The sequence below is a fragment of the Vulpes lagopus genome, chromosome 8, assembly GCF_018345385.1.
Source record: "Vulpes lagopus strain Blue_001 chromosome 8, ASM1834538v1, whole genome shotgun sequence".
Classification (NCBI taxonomy): Eukaryota; Metazoa; Chordata; class Mammalia; order Carnivora; family Canidae; genus Vulpes; species Vulpes lagopus.
This window is the reverse complement of record NC_054831.1, coordinates 56,300,068-56,320,735: the sequence shown is the minus strand read 5'-3', so window position 1 is coordinate 56,320,735 and position 20,668 is coordinate 56,300,068. Positions and strand designations below refer to the sequence as shown.

The 20,668-nt window shown below is 35.9% G+C and overlaps 1 protein-coding gene across 1 annotated transcript in view; it reads left to right on the top strand.

The window, feature by feature from the left end:
• Window positions 1–12,934, top strand: part of RAB18 (RAB18, member RAS oncogene family) — a 41,302-nt gene extending 28,368 nt beyond the window's left edge. Inside the window, exons 3-7 of the mRNA XM_041767089.1 lie at window positions 1,075–1,136; window positions 5,771–5,843; window positions 7,057–7,175; window positions 7,248–7,314; window positions 10,999–12,934. Of these exons, the coding sequence (XP_041623023.1) occupies window positions 1,075–1,136; window positions 5,771–5,843; window positions 7,057–7,175; window positions 7,248–7,314; window positions 10,999–11,174 (497 nt within the window). The 3' untranslated portion in view covers window positions 11,175–12,934. The remainder of the gene's footprint in view (window positions 1–1,074; window positions 1,137–5,770; window positions 5,844–7,056; window positions 7,176–7,247; window positions 7,315–10,998) is intronic.
• Window positions 12,935–20,668: the final 7,734 nt, after the last annotated feature.

The window sequence follows — 20,668 nt, the reverse complement described above, 5'->3', positions numbered from 1 at the left end:
ATGCTTTCCCTCTAGCCAGTGGGGTAGACTGCACATTAATTTTGATACTCTTTAAAGACATGTGGACATCTACTGTTCATTTAAGCCAGATGGCATGTGTCAACTCCTTTTCCTGAAAAGGGAGAGGTTGTTTTTTTTTGTGGGGGGGGAGGGCCATACTATATAGTAGAACCTTAAGTGTCATCTTACGAAGCTCTTCTCTTTACATAAATTAGTACTTATAGCTGTTTTTTAAAAGATTCATTTATTTATTTATTCATAAGAGACACAGAGAGAGAGAGGCAGAGACACACCTGCAGAGGGGAGGCAAGCTCCTGTGGTGAGCCTGATGTGGGACTCCATCCTAGGACCCCAGGATCACTACCTGAGCCAAAGGCAGACACTCAACCACTGAGCCACCCAGGTGCCCCAGTACTTACAGAAGGTTTTCATAGCACTTTGAGCATTTCACTTATGAAGATTCTTAGAGATTTGGCACAGGTGTTTTTGGGTGTAAGTTCTCCTTTTGCAACTGTGCAGTAGCAAGGGATCATTGATAAAGTTACTGTTTTTTAGGATGAAGACCATTCATAAGACAAGGAGTAAGTGGCCCTTTTATGTTTTTACTAAGTTGCTAACAGTCAGAATTTGAGTTAGGGAATTGGCTGGTATGGACAGCACTCTTGATAATGGAATATAGATACAGTTGGAACTTTTTAGAAAATTACCCTTATCTGGAGTCAGCCATAGAGTCTTTACATTAGCACTGTGAATTCCATCCAGCACTTGGCTTTTAACATGCATTGTTAATCACCTTACATTGAAGTTTATTTTCTCATTAAACTTATTTTTTTCAAGGAAGTACAGGTAGGTGAGTGTTTGAATTCTGCAAGCATTTGGTTTTTATTTATCCTGACTAAATCCTAAGCTGCTGAACTTTTTTTTTTTTAATTTTCACATCTATAACTCCAAGAATTTGGGGTGTGAACTTGGTATTTGATAAAGTGGCTTTTCTGTTTTCTCGTTTTCTTGATAACTGATTTTATATTTTACTGGGATTCTTACCAAAATGTTCTTTCTTTTTTTTTTTTTAAGGTGTTGACTTTAAGGTGAAAACGATTTCAGTGGATGGAAATAAGGCTAAACTTGCAATTTGGGTAAGAGTTTTAAAAATGTACTTTGTATAAATATTCAACTTGTATTTTTTAAAGAATCAGAGATGTGTAGAGTTCTAGAGATAAACAATTTGTATTAAATAACTTTTGGATAACTTAATATTAAGGGATAAACAATAAATGGTTATACCTTAAAATTAGGTAATTAGGCAGAGACTTGTTTTACTTAAAAATTTAAAATATATGATCCTTTGAGAATATTTAAAAGCAGAATAAAGTACAGAAAAATAGTCTTGTTTGCCAGAGAGAATTACTATTATTGAATATGTTTCTTGAAGGTCTTAAAAAGACAATGTATACTCACTCAGTTGTGGATGAGAAGGAGATGAAGTAATGCTCAGGAAAAACAGTATTTTTTATGTTTGTTACTATATTTATGAAATTTGAGTTTACCAATTTTGGATTTATTTTTTAATGCCTATGCCCAGTCTTTACCTACTGTCTTCATTTGCCTGTGAACCCAAACAGTCTGATACACATTGCTTTCCTAACTAGACCTTTTCTTGATAGTGCTGATTGAAAAAGGTAGCATTAAATGTCAAAAACATCCAAAATGGTCAGTGTCTGTCTGTCTACTTGTCTCTTCCTCACTCCTATCTATGTATCTGTCTACCTGTCTACCTCTCTCTATCTAAATGATTGCTAATATTTTAAAAATATTACATAAATAATTTATAAAAATATGCTCATATATATCTGATTCCCATATATACTGTGATAATATATAAATATGTTTTTATTACATGTGATAATATTAGAACTGGTCAGCAGTCTTCACCTTGAGATGTACTTAAACATAGTGATTAAATAGTAAATCAGTTACAGATTGAAACAGAAGTGTTTATTAATTATATGATATGATTCATCTTCCTGGCATTCTCTGAATGGCATATTATTTCTAACACACGTTTTATCCCAAATGACAAGTAATTGTGTGTTTCTCACATACAATACATGATTGGTATCCTATTTGCTCCCTCCCTGAAATATAATTATGGTATCAATAAGAATAGTAATGTCTAACAAAACAATTTGAAAAATGTTGGACTAGGTAATAACGAAATATATTGAACAGTTTAACAAAGCTGGCTTCTTTCTGTACAAAAGTGGGGCCTGATTTTCCATGTACTTTTCATGGTTGAATTAATCACTTCTTTCTGTCTTTGCTACTGTTTTGTGAGATACGCATATTAGAATAGGATCTAAGGCTTGATGGTTTCCATGAGATCTTTCTTTTATGCAAGAGTTTTTTTTTTTAAATTTATTTTTTAGTTCCTGTTAATAAAAAGGTTGGCAGGTATTATTGAAGTGATATCTTTATCATAGGACTATAAATATTTTGTAAATAAAAGGCTCAGTCTCATGACCCTGAGATCATGACCTGAGCTGAAATCAAGAGTCAGATGGTTAGCTAAGCCACCCAAACACCCCAAATGTTAATGTTCTGGTGTTTTTGTTGTTGTTGTTGTTTTGTGTGTGTGTGTGTGTGTGTGTGTGTGTGTGTGTGTGTAATACTAACTTATATGCTTTGAATATTTTTTCTGGTTTGTCATTTGCCTTCCAATCTTGTATAGGATGAATGAATGTGTGTATAGATGGTATGGGGAGCTATGTTCTTGCCATACCAAGGTTTTAGTATTTATGTGGTCAGACCAGTTATTTTTCTTCATGAATTTAGGTATCATGTTGTATTGAGGAAGGCCTCCTCCTCACTCATTAAGAGAAATACACAAATCCATTGTTTCCTCTAATTCTTCTGTAGTTTTATTTATATACATAAGATCAGTTCCTTTCCTACTTGGACACTCCTCCTAGGATCAAATAGAATAATCAAGTACAGCTCTGTCCTCACTGATCTTAAAAGCACCTCTAGGGCTGTTTTTCTCAAAATCCTACCCTTATTTCCACTCCCACGTTCTAATATTTAGCCTTTTCAGATACTGCCTAGCCCTTTATCCATTTCTTTTTTTTTTTTTTAAGAGTTTATTTATTTGAGAGAGAGCAAGAGAGAACATGAGTGAGAGGAGATGCAGTTGGAGAGGAAGAGGCAGACTCCCCGCTGAGCACAGAACCTGGCATCGGGCTCCATCCCAGGACCCTGGGATCATGACCTGAGCTGAAATCAAGAGTTGAACCCTCAACTGACTGGGCTACCCCGGAGCAGTTCTGATTTTTATGTTGTTTCATCAGGGCAGTTACTGAAACTGATCTCAGTGAAGATGAAGGGGAACAAAATTCATATTCAAATACTTTCTGCTATTTCTAGAAATTAGTTTACTACAGTGTGAATATGGGTTTTGTTATGCAAACAGAATTTTTCTGTTATAACAAAAAGTCTTTTGACTAAACTATTTCTTGCTTGGTCCTTGCCCTAACCTTTATCAAATTATCCAAATTATAATCTGCTTTAGATAGCAAGTGCACTGCACTTTATGGACCTTTAATTTATATTATTGTTTTTGAAAAGTTGAGCCAGTATGCAGATAGGATAATTTTAAATATCAGAGGTTTCTTAAGAAATTTTGAAGCTGGGATCCTTGGGTTGCTCAGCGGTTTAGAGCCTGCCTTCGACCCAGGGTGTGATCCTGGAGCCCTGGGATCGAGTTCCGCATCAGTCTCCCTGCATGGAGCCTGCTCCTCCCTCTGCCTGTGTCTCTGCCTCTCTCTCTGTCTCTCATGAATAAGTAAATAACATCTTGAAAAAAAAAAAAAAAAGAAATTTTGAAGCAAAGGGAATTTTTATAAAGAGAGAAATCATTTTTATCATAAATTTATCTGTTTAGAAAGTTTAGCTTTAATTTTGTTAATTTTTTCATTTCAACATGGAAAGGTTGGGGGCAGTTTCTGTAGTGGTGACAATCTGGAAGCAAGAATATTCTGCATTTATTATGTAAGCTTATCTGAGGAAGAGTAGTAGATGTGCAAAGTGGTTTACTTTGAAAGTTATTTTCCTGTTAAGTTTCTCTTCTGGGGCTGTAAATTACTCATATACTCTCTACCTATAGCTCTTCATATTAGAGCAGTCTCTATTTTGGCCAGGGAAAGAAAGGTAAGTAGGAAAGTAGGTAGCCGGAGCCCGTCACCGCTAGTTTAAAATTCCTCTCGAATCTTTTAAACCTCTGAGAGGTTCTTAACATGTTACATATTTGAAGGAGCCTCTGCTTGCCACATAGCTAAACTCGAATTTACGACCATTGGACGGGCAGCTAAGTTGATGTTTGACATACGTCTTCACTCTTCTTTAGGTTATTTTATATTAGCAGACTGGAAACTTTCTCTTTAAGTCCAGATAGTAAATATTTAGTCTAATCCGAAGGCCGGCCATATTGCAGTGCATAAGCGAGTGGGCCTGGCTGTGTTCCAGTAAAATTTTATTTAACAAAACAGGTAGTGGGCTGAGGGAGCCGTTTGTCAACTGCTGCTTTGCATAATCTTAGGTACCTTGAAGCCACAGTCCAAGGATGGTAGAAAAAAGATAGAAGGAACCAGACCCAGAAGTACAGACTTTCTTTCTTTTTTTTTTTTTTTCTTTTTCTAAGAAAAGTTGAACAACTATCCTGTGGCAAGAAGTACTCTGGGCACAAGGCTTAAACCCATGATTAATCAGATGAAGTCTTTTTTTCACAAAACTTGCACTTCCTAGCTGGTGTACATCTGTTCGTCTCTCCCAGTAGGAGTCAGAAACCTGTGATAGCAAGTGGTTTGGTTTTATGCATTTTCCTAAAAGAAGATACTTAGATACTTTAAGAGTTCAACCTGAAAATTGCTTAACTATAGTAAGACACTCTTGTAATTCTCTTTTAAAAAAATAAGAGGTTTTCAACCTTGATTTTATGTTAGAATCACCTGGGAAGATTTTGAAACCTACTTTCTTACTGAGGCCAATTAAATCAGAATCATTAGGGATTGGACTCAGGCATCGGAATTTTTCATTTCCCAGGAAATTTCATTGTGCTTCTAAAGTTGAGAACCATGGTTTTCAAGGAAATGTTCATGTGCGATAAAAATCTTTTTTAAAAACAAATAACTAGGATGCCTGGGTGGCTCAGCAGTTGAGTACCTGCCCCGGCTCAGGGTGTGATCCTGCGGTCTCAGGATCGAGTCCCACATCAGGCTACCTGCCTGGAGCCTGCTTCTCCCTCTGCCTACGTCTCTGCCTTTCTCTCTGTGTGTCTTTCATGAATAAATAAAAAAAATCTTAAAAAAAAATAAAATAAAAAGCCTTTGGGATGCCTGGGTGGCTCAGCGCGTGATCCCTGAGTCCCGGGATCGAGTCTCATATCAGGCTTCCTGCATGGAGCCTGCTTCTCTCTCTGCCTGTGTCTCTGCCTCTCTCTCTCTCTCTCTCTCTCTCTCATGAATAAATAAATCAAAAATATTTAAAAAATTTAAAAATCCGTTTACTTAGATGCATTTTTCTAGAGATGAGTATTAATTTTATTTTATGTAATAACACTTGTCAGTAAGAGAACACATCTAATTTAAATTTCAAGTTTTAAATCAGCTTGTGCACGGGTATTTTTAATAATGTTTGATTTTCTTTTTTTTTAACGTTTGATTTTCTACTCTTAATTTATACTTTTAAAAATTTAATAATAATTGATTGTCACTTTTAGGATACTGCTGGTCAAGAAAGGTTCAGAACATTAACTCCGAGCTATTATAGAGGTGCACAGGGTGTTATATTAGGTAAGGTTTTCCTTTAAGATAATGCTTGAAAAATATTATTGTCTTATTATTACAATTTCTGATTTTCTTAATCTGTGAAGGTCAGTAAATTTTTATTTTTCTTCAGGGGCATCTTTATGTAACTTGAAGTTATAGTAAGCTTGATTTTACATTAATGACTAAACTTTCAAAATTTATTTTCAGTTTTTTTGTCTAGCAATTAAAAGATAAAGATCAGATTAATTAACTTGGTTTAAAGGCTCATATTGATGAGGACGTAATTGAGGATTAATCTGCATGCCATTGGTCTGTCTTAAGAGTGTTAACCAGAAACTGACCTTCAGTGAGCAGTGTATTAACATTTGCTTTGTGTTTATAAAGGAAGAAGCCTACTAGTTGCTTAGTTGAATGTTTTATTGTCCTAAAAAGTATCACAAAGCACTTAACATTGTTGATTCGTAATCATACAGAATTTAAAAACCAAATGGGGATTCTTACTGTAAAGTGTTGAAAAGTACTTGCTATTAATATGCCAGAGAAACTTTTTAAAATAAATACTGATCAATTTTAGAGGGAATTGTCTTTTTGTATTATAACTTGTGAGGTTTGGGTTCATTTCATTAACAGCAACTCTTATTTTGGTTCAGCATCTTTAAGTTTAGAAAACACTTTAATAAGGTTTTTATATTAATAAGCTATTTTATATTATAATGTGGTTTCATGTAAGATGAAAGTGGTAACAGGGAGATAGAATCCTATTCATTAAGTTTACATATTTTTTCTTTTTTTTTTCCATATTTTTTCAAAGTTGGAAATTCTGGTCCTTGTAAGAAACAAATTAACAGGATCATAGATGTTTAAATCCATGTAAAAAATTTGGTATTTTGCCACAGATTGAATATGAATGTTTTTTGGTCTTTGGATAAATGTTTTTTACTATTAGGAATGGGAACAACAGTTGTTTTGCTTAAATTATTTTTAATTATTGCACAGGATATAATCTCATTTCTCTAACAATGTGTGTTAAAATTGAAGAATGTATATGTATGTGTTTATTATTTTTTAATAGACTTGTTTCTTTCATCCAGGTGAGTAGATACTGATTGTTAAGCATTGAAGGCTTAGAAACATAATCACCTATATAGAATATTAGTTCTCAGTCATATATCAGAAATATTATATCACTGCTTCTTATTTCTAATGCTTATTTAATAAGTGACCCTTTTTATTTCAGTTTATGATGTCACAAGAAGAGATACCTTTGTTAAATTGGATAATTGGTTAAATGAATTGGAAACATACTGCACGAGAAATGACATAGTAAACATGCTAGTTGGAAATAAAATTGATAAGGTAAGAAGTCAGACACTTGACATTTTGACTGCATTTTAGTAGCTTTTCTTAATCTTTATATTTATCTTTTAGGAAAATCGTGAGGTTGATAGAAATGAAGGCCTGAAATTTGCACGAAAACATTCCATGTTATTTATAGGTAGGTGTATGAGCATTTATCCTTCATTGTTAATGAGAAATTTTAAAATTGGAGTTTTTGCTATATTTTTCTCTTTATAAACTGTAAAATGTATGTACTTAGGTCATCATTTTTTTGTGTTCTAAAATCTAACTATACAGCCAGGTTCATTTTTCCTTTTGTTAAAAAAAAAAAAAAAAATCACATTATGTAAAGTTGTATAGGACACAGTCAAATCTTTCCTCTCAGGATATAACAGCGTTCAGCAAAGCCAGGCACTCAGTGCTGTGGTTGTACTTTGCTGGTCCTTGTGCCAGCAACAGTGGTGTACCACCTGGGGAGTTTGTTAGAATTGCTTCATTTTGAGGCCCAGTCCAGCTTTTCTGAATTAGAATCTGTATTTTAACAAGATCTTCTTGTGATTTGTATGCACATCAGTACTTGAGAAACATTGTAAAATAGGGTTTGGCACACTACAGCATGGGGTCAGATCTGGCCACGCCATTTGTACTGAAGCACAGCCGTATCTACCCAATTATCTACGTGCTGTCTATAGCTGCTTTGTGCCTCATGGCAGAGTTCAGTAGTTACAACAGAAACCATATGGTGTTCAAAGTCTAAAATATTTACCATCTGGCCCTTTACAGAAAAAGTTTGTTGACCCCCTGTCTAGAAAAGTGGACAGGCTATATCACTGTAGAACTTTTTTAACACTACAGGTTCCTTGAGCCTTGTTACAGGCCTGAAACTGGGCCTGGAAGACAGTTTATAGAAACACCCTAGTTGATTCTGGTGTGAAGCCAGCTTCAGGAATTACTTATTTAGCTACTTCACTGTGTTAGAATCTTTTAGGCATTAGAAAATGGAAATGAAAGAACATCATCTATAGATAGAAGCAGGGTGCTATAAGTGGAAGGTAATAGGAAATTTTAGAAAGGATAGAAAGCACATATTTCCTGAGCTAGGAAGCAGTTTAGTGTGTTTAAGGGACAGGAAAAAAGCTTGTGGGCTGAAGCATAGTGTATGTTGGGGGAAAAGGTGGTGATGATGGGAGAGAAGATTTAAAAAGTCACGTTGGGCCTTTTTAAGGTATGGTAAAGAGATGGATTTTATTCTAAGTGTGAAAAGTGAGGGGGTAGTTTTGTGATCTGGTACTCTTTTAAAAAGACCTGTTTGTACAGAAGATGGTCCATGTGAAGCAGAAACAAGAGGTTCATCATTTTCTTACAGTGGCCCAGATGAATAATGCCAATGCCTTTATCTTCGGGAGTAGTTGTGGATGGTGGAAGGATGGCAGATCTAGGAGATATTTGGATGATAAAGGTGACAGGCTCTGTTGATAAATTGGGTATTGAGGATAAGGAAAGAGAACAATCAAGTGTAACTCTGAGTCTTTGGCATGAGCATACTAGGTGGACTGTGTTGCCATTAGCTGTGTGTGGAAGGCTGAGGTAAGAACAGGTTTGGGTAAGGGAGTGGGGAATTAAGAATTCTGCTTAATATAAGAATGAATCATTTCTCAGATAATCAGTGGACATGCTGATCATTAGCATGTAGGTGGTATTTTTTTTTTTTTTTTAATTTTTATTTATTTATTTATTTATGATAGTCACAGAGAGAGAGAGAGAGAGGCAGAGACACAGGCGGAGGGAGAAGCAGGCTCCATGCACCGGGAGCCCGATGTGGGATTCGATCCCGGGTCTCCAGGATCGCGCCCTGGGCCAAAGGCAGGCGCCAAACCGCTGCGCCACCCAGGGATCCCATGTAGGTGGTATTTTAAGTCATGGAGTTATAGTGGCCACAGGAGTAACTGGGTAGAAAACAGCTGAAGATTGAAGCCTGGGATGCTCCACCAGTTAGAGGTCAGCAGAAAGTGGAAGGGTCAGTGAGTAAGACTGAACGATGTGCTAGTGAGAGGAGGAATATGATGAGCAGTGTTCAGTGTCCTGGAAGTCAAGTGAACAAAGTATTTAAAGGAAGAAAGTGATCAGCTGTATTAAATGCTAGATGTCGAATAGGATAAGGACATTGGATTTGACAGGATGGAGAATGTTGGTATTTTTTGGAAAATAGTTTCAACGGAGTGATGAGAACAAAAGCCTAGTTAGGGTACAGCTGACCCTTGAACAATGTGGGGGTAGGGTGCCAACCCCCCACCCCCCACAGTCAAAAACCTGTGTATAACTTTTGACTCCTCTGAAACTGAATTGCTAATGACCTATTGTTGACCTGAAACCTTACTGATAAAACAGTCAGTGAATGCATATTCTGTATGTTATGTGTATTACATACTATATTCTTACAAAAAAATAAGCTAGAGAAAAAATGTTATTAAGAAAATCATAAGAAAAAAAAAGAAAATCATAAGAGAAAACACCTTTATAGTACCGTACTGTATAGGAAAAAATCCATGTGTAAATGGAGCTTCACAGTTCAAACTGGTGTTGTTCAAGGGTCAGTTACAGTTTGAAGAAAACATGTGAGGTAAGAAAGTGGAAACAGCTTAAGTAGCTAACTTGTAGGTAAATCTTGATTATCAGTTTTGCTTTGAAACAGAGAACCCAGGTGGCTACTAGAAGGTCACGTGGGCTGGGGGGTGGGGTGGTTGGTTGCTTGATTGATTATTAAGATGGACAATAATTTTGGCAGGTTTTTAAGCTGACTGATGTGATCCAGTAGTGAAGGCACATGATTCTTCAGTGAATGAGAAGGGATGGGAGTTAGAAAAGGGGATCCAAGGAGTTAGAAAAGGGGATCCTCCTAGATAGCAGCAGGGACCGTTCATGTACTGTCACAAGAGCGAAGGCAAGAGCCCATGGTTACAGATGCAGACAGGTTGGTGAATCTCTTAGTGGTATATGATCGGTTAGCTCCTGTCAGATCATTTCTATTTTTCTCAACATAAAGTTAGGTCATGAGCTGAGATAGAGGAGTTTTATGATAAAGGAATAAGGGAGTCATTCAAATAGTGAAAAAGGTAATGACTAGGGAAAGGTACTATTGGGGAGTAGGGCTCAGTATCCACATCAGTTTCATGGGGAGCATAAACATTAAAGGAGACCAGTGTCCATGAGTGTGTATCATTTATCCAACCACCTAGAGCTCCTTGATTGCAGGCACAGAATGGCCAGATTGTTCAACTTGGAGCCTGAATTTCCTTATTCTGAAATGGGAAGAATAATCTGTTTTAGGGGTTGATTTTACGAACTAACTAAAAAATTAGTTACTCACTGAGAAATTTTGGCATAATATTTCTGTAGGGCTTTACAATGTGCAATTCTATGACAAAATCTTGGGCTTATATACCACTGTTTTTGTGGATAGAATTTAAATCGGTCAACTTTGAGAGTTGGGCAGAATTCATGAATATTAAACTGTGGGGAGAAATTGCTGACTTGCCTCAGTGTATACTGCTGGCTGATGTTTACACCATAATAATTTCCCAGAAAGGGATTCCCTGGGTGGCGCAGCGGTTTGGCGCCTGCCTTTGGCCCAGGGCGCAATCCTGGAGACCCGGGATCAAATCCCACGTCGGGCTCCCGGGGCATGGAGCCTGCTTCTCTCTCTGCCTGTGTCTCTGCCTCTCTCTCTCTCTCTGTGACTATCATAAATAAATAAAAATTAAAAAAAAAAATAATTTCCCAGAAAAACATAGGAATATGGCCAGAAAAGAATATACTCTGACATTTTTTTCTTGAATTTCAGAGGCAAGTGCAAAAACCTGTGATGGTGTACAGTGTGCCTTTGAGGAACTTGTTGAAAAGATCATTCAGACACCTGGACTGTGGGAAAGTGAGAACCAGAATAAAGGAGTCAAACTGACACACAGGGAAGAAGGCCCTGGAGGAGGGGCCTGTGGTGGTTACTGTTCTATGTTATAAACTCTGGGAAACTCCATCTCTTGCATATTTGATCAGATAGTGACATCTTTCTGTATATAAACTCTTTAACTGCTATTTTAGGGACCTTGCAGTTTGCACATATTTGTTTTGTATCATGGCAGTAAATACTTGCAAGAAATCCCGCTCATCGGCTTTCCCAGGTAAAATGTTATGGTAAGCATGCATAGTTTGCAGTCTATAGGTTTTTATGTAACATAAAATAGGTGTACTTTTACAAGTACATTTGATTTTATGATTTACATTTATCATGTGATTAAAAAAATCCACCTATCTAGTATATGTTGATACAAGGTCTACTTTTGGTCTCCTCTTTGCTTAAAAACTCCTATCAATTAATGAATTAATTGGTATGTAGAACTCCCAGAACCGCTGGGAGATATTCAGGTATCATCAAACCTGGCAGATTTCCTTTCAGGAATAACACAGAGCATGATTACACAGCTTTTGTAGGATGTTTGCTGACCGATTCTCTTTTAGTACTAAACAAAATTCTCTTGACAGGCCGCAGTCCAGGTCAATTTATAATTAAATCTCTGTTCTGATGATGCTTCTAAAATAGCATTGATATATTACAAAGTTTGGCCTTACTTTTAAATTTTCTTCAATGAGTAGCTCAGTTGCTTAACTGGAGTTTTAACTCTGGTTACCTACGTTGGATTCTGACCCTTTGTGCAGCATTTTTAGTTATGTGGTGTTTGGCAGAATGGCAATAAGGTTTTCCCCCATTTTGGTTTGGGAAGGATGCGAATAGTGTGTTTATGTAACTGGTGTAGTACTTACCAATGTAAACCGACACCTTCTCCCATAATGCTGGTGGTGTTTGTCCGGGTACCTCATTTGTAGCTTGTATAATGTTTATGAACATCTGTGTCTCATGACTTCCCTAAATGGCTAGTTGCTATTCAGAAACCTATCTCTGTGTTTTGAGGGTTGGGAAAAGAACACTAAATGACAATTTGAGAAAGACCTATTGTTTCCAGATTTTGATGTGTGTTGGAAAATACTATTGCAATGGACATCTTGGTAATTTACTGTAACAAGTAGCCAATAGTTTATCAAAACCAACTTGTACAGACTAATAAATCTTTTCCACAGTATTCAGTTTTCTAACCTCTTGCTATTATACACTGCTTTTTTTTTTCACTCATATGTTATTTAATTTACGTTGATACCTGCTATATTAAGCCCCCAAATAAGTTATTTGTCCTTTTAGCCAGGTTACCCTTATACTCCTCAATAAGATGTCTGATACTAATTTCTGTACAGTTGCAAATGATGCAATAACTTGTGATAGTGGATTGACTTCAAGTTGGGGTTCTTTCTGAAATGTACATCTTCACGTAAGACAACCTTACATTCTACTTGGTTCACACCTGTGAAACTACATTACATGTGATTAAAGGTTTTATACATTATATATGTATTTACTAAATATAAAACATGTATTCCTTTATTGTGGGAGAAAAGTAGCTACAGATGTACTTATAATTGGTGTTACATTAAAGCTGTAGATTTGTATATTTATATAGTGTCTGAATTGACAAGACATTTATTTCTGTTTATTGCTTTTTGCTCTTTGAGGTATATAATAATCTTTTTGTGTGCATTGGATTGTTGTGTTGATTCGGTCAAAATTTGGATACATATGAGTCACTTACTTTTAAAACTAATTTTGTTTGATAGATTTATATTGTAACCTTTTATAGTTTTTGAAATAAATATAGCCTGCTTTCCCTAGATGCATTTGTGCAGGAAGTATTCTACATTTCCCTGTTGCTCTCATGGGTAAGGAACATTCTGAATAGAGCGTCACTCAGATTCTATTATATGGCTTTCACTCTACTATTTTGTTGCAAGCTTATTTCATAGTGGAGGTTTTCTAAGTGAAGTAGTTATGATATCTAAAATTAGTCATTTAAATAGCTGAGGATTTTATTAATTCTTTATTTCCAGATCAGTTGTAGTAGTTTAAAAGTGCCTTTTGGAGATGGTCAAATTAGAACAATTAGAATATAGTGTTTTGAATTCTAGGAGTACTGATACACAGACCTAAACAAATAAATAAATACTCAATTTATATTAAGAGTAATAGTTAACATTTATTGAAAGCTTCCTTGATGCCAGGTGATGGTCTAATTGCTAGATTATTTCATTAAACCTCACAGCAACCTTAAGAAATTGGTTGGTATGCCTATTATGCCCATTTTAAAGATGAGGATAATGAAACATAGCTTTGTTAGGTAACTCCCCAAGGGTCACATAACTTAATCAGAAATGGAGCTGGATTCAAGTGAAATCATTTTTCATAAGTCCATACTCTCAACCGCTGTTCCTTTTGCTATGGCTAGTTCCTAGCTTTTTGATTTAACACAGCAGGATTAAAGGATTTCCTTTATTTTTATTTTTTAATTTTTTTTTTAGTCATTTTTTGTTATGTGTTAAAGAAGTAGTTCAGATTTCTTGGCTATAAAGGTAGTAGTGGGTGGTCTCTTAGTTCTTTTTCCTTCTTGGATTGGAACGAAAATACCTGACTTAGGAAAGATACAAAATCAGGATATGTATGGGACCTTTACTTTGTAATTGGACCTGAGAAAAGAAATTAAATCTGGGAACAGTCTTTTGCTCAAAATTGAAATCTGTGGGAATGTTTCATTTCAGGTACTTAATTGTCATATACACAGGTGCACACTTGGTGTTGACTTTCTTGAATGCAGTGGGATTGAACTTGATTTTGATTTGTTGTACTTTACATACTCAAGAAATATATGTGATTCTGTACAAGTATGGAACTGACCCCATAGCTCATAAAATAATCCTGATTACTACTACTTTTTCTGTGGGATGGCACAGACCTACCTCACAACCATAATATCTTTAAACACAGTTTAATGTATAGTTATTCTGATTTTCAAGTAAACTGGAATGCTAGATTATAGTTCTTCTCAATATTTAAGTATTATGCTTTTATATCTTGGGTTCCATTTCACTAATTATATTTTGGAAGGTTTTTATCTGGTTAAGATGAGGGGAAAAGCATTTAATCAGTTTGCTGAAGACATTTATCCCAGTTCTGATCCCAGCTATGCCAGGGGTAATTTACTAGAGACTCCCTCCTGGGTTTTGTCTAAGAATGTTCAAAGAAGTGGATAGAAAGAAATAGGCTAAGTCAAGAATTAGAGCTAAGGAATATAAGTACAGATTTACCCAGGGATCTTGGATGATTGTTTTTTTTTTTTTCCCTGAATGGGAACATCTTATCAGTTTGGATTTAAAAACAAAAATAAAGGAGTCAACTTCTTTTGGTGCTTTAAATTTTCTATTTGTTGTTAGCTTTTTGTTTCGTATTCAGAAATTCATGTTGTTTGAGTGTAGTATAAAATTTGCTGAGGAGCCTCTTAGAGCTGTTGTGTTACACATTTGGAATCGTGTGAGCACGTATTCTTAGCTCTGTACCCCCCGCCCCAATTTCTCACAAACAGGACTTTTTCTTTTTTAAATTAACCTGGTAAGTGACAAATTATGTAATTTTATTTTTATTTCTTTCATTACTAGTGAGATCGGGCACTTTCAATATCTTATTAGATATTTGTATTTTAATTCTTATGTATGTTGTGGTTGCCCATCTAGCATTCACTGGCACTCATGTTTTCTTTGGATAACCAACTTCCTCCCATCATGCATGTGGTTCAGATGGGATTGTCACATCCCCAGCTCTATAGGTAGAGTTGGCTTGGTTACATTTAACTCTCTCTTCCCTCATCCCCAAAATAAATAGTTCAGGGATAGGGACCTGACCCAGTTCAGGCTGCTTTGATATAAGATACTTGGTTGAGGCTTCCTTAGGAATGGCTGCAAGAGGACACCTTCTTGGAGATAGTGTGGTACGAAGATTGACCCTCATAACTTGCTGCAAGTTTTTCTAATACAAAAGAGCCAGCCTCGGGGCTGTACCAAAAAAATGAGAGAGAGTCTAAGTTGGAGCCCAGAGGCAATCTGGAAAGTCTAGATCAAGTTGGATCTAAAATCAGCCCTACTTGTGGATTTTTTACTTATGTGAGCCAATAAATTCCATTTTTGCTTAAGCCAGTTTGAGTTGGATTTTCTTTTTTCTTGCAACCAAAAGTATGCCACATAAGTATATGTGTTATTTGTAGGGGCTCTTTGTACATCAAGTTCAATATGTTGGTATTTATTTGTATAGAGAAGAAAAAAGTAAAACTATCACTTGAAAAGCCATTACTCTTAAATAACATATTTTAGTGAGGTGACTTTCATATATTTCTTCATAGGTATATATATATATATATATATATATATATATATATATATATATATGAGTTGAATTCATACATATGATTTTAAGGACCTCTTGATTTATGTCCTTCAATTTAGTTTGCTCTGTCACATGAATACTCAACTCTTACCTGTGTCCTCCCTGAGGTAATCAGTGTTAGAACCTACATGAATCCCCTTTTCGCATTTCTCTGTGCCTCGGATAGTTGCCTCCAAAATAAAATGCACGTATGCATATATATATATGTTATACAAAAAATATTTTGTTATACAAAAAAATGGGATCATCTGTGTATTTACCTCCTGTTTCCTTTCTTACCTGTCAATAGATTGTGAAGATCCTTCCAAACCAATTTATATGCATCTAACATCTATTTTAGCAATTGTGCAGTATTAATATTCCGTGGTGGAGGGTACGGATTGCCACAGTTTATTTAACCATTCTTACAGTGGTGGGCATTCATACTGTTTCCATTTTTTGCCTTTGCAGATGGTACTGCAGTAAATATTCTGTAGAAAGTAAGTAAGAGTTGGATCCATGGGTCAAAGAAAATGTGTTTTTTGTTAGTTTTGATATATTTTATAGAAGGCTTACCAAAAAGTGTGACAATGAACATTTCCACTAGCATTCCCCATCAGCCACAGGAAGTGTTCTCAAATTTTAATTTTTATTACTTCATATTTGCAAGGTGTAACTTAATTTAGTTTGCATTCCCTGTAGTTTTTCATATTTGTGTGCCATTTGGAGTTGCTCTTTTTTTAAATGATTATTCATATTCTTTGCCAATTTTTCTGTCAGTTTTTGTGGTTTTATATAAGCTCTTTGTAAGTACAGATATTAACCGATGTGTCTGTTCTAAGCATTTTTTCTGATCTGTGTTTGTCTTTTCACTCTGATGATGCTGTGGTTTCTCATACAAGTTTTTTATTTATTTATTTTTTTCTTTTTTACCTCTGGGTTCCCCAACTCTCAGATTGTACATGCAGTCTTAGTCTCTTCAGAGATTGTCATTTTCTTTTTTTCTTTTTGAACCACTCATAACTTAGAATTACTTTTGCTTATGTTACAAGATAGGGAGCCATCTTCCTCTTCTCCGTATGGATATCCAGTGTGCCTACACTACACATTAAATACATTTTATTTTCCCCTCTGAGCTGAAGTACCACTTTTGTGCTAGATTACATTCCTGTAAGTACCGGAATCTTCTTCAGCCTTCTATTTTAGAATTTTTTAGTCTAGGAAGGTAATGTATTTCAGTGCAATTGGTTTTCTTTAATCATGTGTGTATTGTTTTATGCTTTAAAAAACATTCTTAGAAAGGCTCTGCAGCTTTCATCAGACTGTCTCAGGGGCCTAGTGAAACAATAGTTTTGATGTTAGTGGCTCTCTATGTTTTTGGCTGGTAAGGCGAGTCCTTTCTCACTTTTTTTCAATTTGTTTTTTACATATGAGTCTTAAAGATCACTTTATCCTTTGCCCATTTTTCCTTTTTGTGTTTTTTTTAATGGAGTTTTTTTCTAAAATGTACTAGAGATACTAATCCTTTACCATTAATATATATTGCCAAAGTCTTCTCCCAATTAGTAATTTCTCTTTTGGATTTGTTTGAAATACTGCATAATTAAAACATTTTAAACCAAAAATGTAATCCTTTTCATCAGTGTTTTAAAACTGGGAATCTAATTGGAATCACATATTTCTATACAATGAGAAAACTGATTAATTGTAAGACTGCCATTAAGAAAAATGGGGTATCTCTTTGGTCTGTTCAGATTTTTTACCATTTTAAAAACTGATAGTTTTCTTTGCATAGGTCCTGAATTTTCTTAAAAGTTATTCTCAGGAATTCTTTTTTCATTAGTGTGAATAGAATTGATTTTCTTATTTCAGATTCTATGTAGTTGCTTTTCTGTCTATACAGGTGCCTAATCAGTTTGTTACTTTGGTTTAAACTAGTTTGTTTTTTCAGGTAAAATAACAAAAATGAAATTTATTTTAAAATATACATTTCTTTAGAGGAAACTGCAGGCATCTCATTTTGTTTTGATACTTTTTTTTTTAAAAGATTTTATTTATTCATGAGAGACAGAGAGGCACTCCCTTCAGGGAGCTCAAAGCAGGACTCGATTCCAGGACCCTGGGATCACGCCCTGAACCAAAGGCAGATACTGAACCACTGAGCCACTGAGCCACGCAGGCATCCTTTTTTTTGGTACTTTGAATCTGTGCCCTGACAAAGTGGTTAAAGGATGCCTCCCATTTCACACCAGTTGTTAATCCCAGCCTCATGGAGGCCACTTATGCGCTGCTCCTTGGCCAGTAGTGCCCAGATCTCCTAGCTGTCTCCAGGCCCAGGCTTTAGCTCTTCATGGGTTTCCATGGGTCAAGCTCTCCTGAGATTCCCCAATTTCTAATGTAGTAATAGTGAGACAGGACTGTTATTTCTTTATTTCTGTTGTTGATAACTTCATGTTTTGTAAGATTCAAAAAAATTGGGAAGATACTGTCTTTTACACGCTGAAATACTTAATTTAAAAAGGGAAATTGTTCATTGCTTTTCCTAGAAGTCAGTGTAGCATACTGGTTAAGAGTGTGGCCACTTGGCATCAGAGTATGCTCATATTCCAGCTCAGTTACTTAAAATTTTTGGGTCTCAGTTTCTTCATACTGAAAATGGGATGGAGTGCCTGGGTGGCTCAGTTCGTTAAGCATCTGATTCTTGATTTCGGCTCAGGTCGTGATCTCAGGATTGTGAGATCAAGCCCCACATTGGGCTCTACACTGCCTGTGGATTCTGCTTGGGATTCTCTCCCGTTGCTTCCCCCACAGTGTGTTCGTTCTCTCTCTCTTTCTCTCTAAAAGAAAAGAAAAGAGAAAATGGGGTAATAGTCTCCACAACTTTGTCAGGTTGTAAGCATTAAATGAATAAGGGGGGTATAAAGCTTGACAAAGTGTGCTTTGATAAGTGTTAGCTGTTACTATTAGCATATCCTGGTTATTAACTGGCTCAGTTTTTCTGTTCTTTAAATCTGGTTTTATAGTTCCAAGAGAGAAAACAGTACTTTTTTTTTTTTTCTTTTGAGGTTTAAGGATTTTCTGGAACAAAATTGGACATACTCATTTAAAAATTATTTTCCTAGTTAGTTTCTCGTTACATGTATAATTTTCCTTTTTTATTTTGCAAGCATTTTGTCTCTATGTTCTTTCAAACAGGTAAGCTATAGAACAGTGAGCTGGAAATAAATGATACAGTGATTTTTAGGATAGAGTAGATAAATGTGGATACGGTACCTGTTCAGAATACTGCCAAATTCTCTCTCTTGCCAAGGCCTCGATATTGACAGCAGGCCTCACCTCCAGCTACATAACATCCCGTGTGCCTTGGCACTCTGAAGTCTACACACACCACAGGAGCTCCAAGCATTCACCTAGCTGTGTCAGGAAATAGTATAGCCTCCTGCCAAAAGACATTTGTTCTTTTTAGATTCATGTTCCTTTAGCCATATTTTCCTCACTAGGAATTTTAAGCTAGTTAAGTATTCCCACATGTCACAATCGTACCACCTATTTTAGGTTAAACACAACTGACATCTAAGTTTTCTGTAACGCAACACTAATAAATCTTGTAGTACCAAATAGCATAACCATGTACATTTATAAACTTGTCTGTTTACACTTACTTCTTGCACAACTCACTTTATAGTAATAGAAATACAACTAAATCACTCAGAGGATGACTGGTGTCACAATACCAATAGAACTACCAATGAAACTGGCTCAGAGAATGTAAAGCTTCATTAGCACTCTTTTTGTAATTTTACTATGAACATACAGTCACGTGCTCATACTACTTGAATACTTTTTCTCTATGGTTTATGGTTTCATCTATTTGATCTGAGTTACTTTGCTCCTATTTGTATTCAACTTTAGGGCTTACTTTTTTCATCCCTTTCATTTGATTTTTCCCACTCCTATTGATGCCATCCTGATCTCATGCCCTTCCCATATATAGTCATTATCACCAAGTTTTTGTTTATTCCTCCTGTGTTTCTTTTTGACAAAATTACGCAACATTCTTTTTTCCCCCATTTCTTACAGAAAAGGTAGCATACTATATATACTTCTTTTGAATTTTCTTTTTTTTTACTTAACAATGCAACCTAAAGAAATTCCATATATCATTGGTCCATGGAGCTCTTCCTCATTTTTTTTTGTTTTGTTACGGTTGCAAGTCCTCTTGTGGATTGCACAGTCTGTTCAGCCAGTGGCCCATGAATGAACAGTGAATGTATGTTTCGTTTCTCTGGATGATAAGTTCCTAAGTCAATTTTAAAAACTTTATTCAAGGGATCCCTGGGTGGCTCAGCGGTTTAGCGCCTGCCTTTGGCCCAGGGCGCGATCCTGGAGTCCCGGGATCGGGTCCCACGTCAGGCTCCCAGCGCGGAGCCTGCTTCTCCCTCCTCCTGTGTCTCTGCCTCTCTCTCTCTCTCTCATAAATAAATAAATAAATCTTTAAAAAAAAACTTTATTCAAGTATATTTTATATAATATGAAATGCACTCATTTTAGGATCACAGTTTAATTAGTTTTAATAGATATATACCCTTGTATAAATATCACAATAAAGATATGGAACTTTTTTTTTAAGATTTTATTTTTATTTATGTATTCATGAGAGACGCAGAGAGAGGCAGAGACAGGCAGAGGGAGAAGCAGGCTCCATGGAGGGAGCCCGATGTGGGACTCGATATAGGGACTCCAGGATCACGCCCTAAGCCGAAGGCAGATGCTCAACTGCGGAGCCTCCCAGGCGTACCGATATGGAACATGTTATTGCCAAAAGGGTCCCTTGTGTATAATGTCTGGTTCTCTTCTTTCTCCCACCTCTACTATACTCAGTGCTGCCTGGGGCTTTCTCTGTGTACCCACAGGTAGATGGGCTCTGGCCTCTATTGAATCTTTACCTGGTTGTTTTAGACTTCCTTTTTCTTCCCTTTTATCCATTAAAGGCATCTATCTTTTCCCCATTTTGCATAGATCTGCGGAAATAATGAGAGTGTTTTTCACTGCCTTCACTATTAAGATTTGTTCAATTTCTTTATTTTTAAACTGTTCTTAGAAACAGACATGTGCTTGGGTATATCTCCTAAGCTAGAGTAGTCATTGGTCTTTTAATTGG